The sequence below is a fragment of the Octopus bimaculoides genome, chromosome 1 (assembly GCF_001194135.2).
Source record: "Octopus bimaculoides isolate UCB-OBI-ISO-001 chromosome 1, ASM119413v2, whole genome shotgun sequence".
In the NCBI taxonomy this organism is placed as follows: domain Eukaryota; kingdom Metazoa; phylum Mollusca; class Cephalopoda; order Octopoda; family Octopodidae; genus Octopus; species Octopus bimaculoides.
In genome coordinates, this window is record NC_068981.1 from 131,498,773 (window position 1) to 131,500,817 (window position 2,045).

Genomic DNA, 2,045 nt, shown 5'->3' on the forward strand with positions numbered 1-2,045 from the left:
GAATGGGTTGACAGACAATTCAAGGGTGCAGGTTTGGCTTCAGAAATACACTAAAGATACATGGAGCTGTTGAAGTCTCAGCTACTTATGCATTGATTTAACGAGTAAGTCTGGGTTATATGTGGAGGACGGGGACATTCCATCTTCTACCAAGACAGATGGTAATCATTTTGCTTTTATCAAACTCTAACTCATCGATGTTGTCTGTATTAACTCCTGTTGGTTATGCACAAAAGGGCTATATTTAAGTGAAGGGTGACTGAGGGGAAAATTTTTATATTGTTCGTTTCATCATTGTGTCCTAAGTATGAATTAAAACTGTACCCGGTAGTGGGGCCTTGGTTCGGGAGTTGTAGGATTTTGAGGATTGTGGTTCCAACTCTTATCCACTATTGCTCTTAGATCTACTCTGACCTACATTAGTATCACCTGTCAAGGTCCCAGATACGCATTAATTAGTATGTACAAGTCAGCTGTGAAGAAGGGAATAAACAGCCCTGGGCCAAACCATGGGTGGCTCTTTGGCAAAGCCTACCACCTGGTAACCGCCCGAGCCAGGGTTACATTGAAATCATGGGAGATAGTATGGTAGATGTGAACTATTTAGGCGGATGAACTTATTGAGTAAAGGCGAATATCACCAGATGCTGAACGGATGAATAGACTACAAACTTTCAACAGCCAGGATCAACCAGTTCAGTTAACAAACTACGGCAAATATCTGTAGCTGTTCCGTTTGCACATGAGACATTCCCAATTGAACGGCCAATATGACTTACTGGTCCGGGCAAGTCGCCTGAACAGGTGACGATGATGATCTCTCTGTTAACAACAGGTATGCGGGGATATAGTTTCAGGTGTAAATCGAAACTTCGTTTTCCTATCTCCAAGGCACCCACCATACTCTTTTTTTTTGTTTCTTTTATAAGTTATGTTCTGTTAAATGTTACCTGTTTATTAGGCCTCTTTTTTTTCTTATGTATTCGAGTTCTAGAAGAGAACCTTCGATCCAGAACTTGCCATCGTTAATTGGATATTCAGTTCCTTGTTTGCAGTTACAACGGTAAGAGCCAATGGTGAATGATAAATGTGCAAGCGGAGCACACTGCAAGAGAAAAATAAATTAAACAATCAGGTTAGCATCTTTCTAGACACCAAAATGTGTTGATAAATGTAAAGATTATAATGTAATATAGTATTCATTGCATTATTTAGTATAAGTAGCAAGAAATTTAGGGAAATTTAAATTATAAAATATTGCTTGTAGGTCATATTTCTCAATAATACACATACTAGGAAATGTACAATTCCTAAGTCAACCGTCTTTTACTCGTTTAGTCATGAGACCGCTGCCATGCCTTGAAGTGCCTTAGTTGAACAAATGGCACCCAGTGCGTAAATATTATTTTATGTCTGATACCTATTCTATCCGGCACCTTTGTTGAACCACTAAGTTATATGAACATGAACAAACCAACACAAGTTTTCGGGCACAAACACAATACATATAAACATATACACATATATAGACAAATACTCACGCACGCTCACACACTTATATACCTATACATACATGCATGTGTGTGACTCTTTGTGTGTGTGTGTGGCGCGCGTGCGTGCGCATGTGTGCGCATGTATGTATGCGTTATACCCTCCATCAGGTGTCTTGGGGAACCCAGGTTCGAAATTTCTCTGGGTCCTCACTCCAAACACCATGGCGTTGATCGGATGTTTGATTTTTATCACTCTCGGTACATTTCCTCAGATTGCACTGTCCTCAGATTGACACCCGAACACACTGAAATGTTCGTATTAGAGCTTCCAGTGCGAATGCCAAGCAGTACAGCATGTCGTTTCCAAATTTCTGGCAGAGTGAAGTACGTCACAGAGCTTTTTTTCTCACAGACGGTGCCCAACTGACCCTACTATACTGTGTAGTCGACAAAATCAAAAACAAAATTAAAAACATAAAATGGCGATAATTTACCCATCGCACCCTCTATGTGTGTATGTGTGTGTGTGCGCGCGCGCGCGTGTGTATATGT

General features: G+C 40.5%; 1 protein-coding gene across 1 annotated transcript in view; it reads right to left on the reverse strand.

The window, feature by feature from the left end:
* Positions 1 to 14: 14 nt before the first annotated feature.
* The window catches only part of LOC106882646 (uncharacterized), a 58,039-nt gene continuing 56,008 nt past the window's right edge, over positions 15 to 2,045 (reverse strand). Inside the window, exon 7 of the mRNA XM_014933390.2 lies at positions 15 to 1,105. Within this exon, the coding sequence (XP_014788876.1) occupies positions 947 to 1,105 (159 nt within the window). The 3' untranslated portion in view covers positions 15 to 946. The remainder of the gene's footprint in view (positions 1,106 to 2,045) is intronic.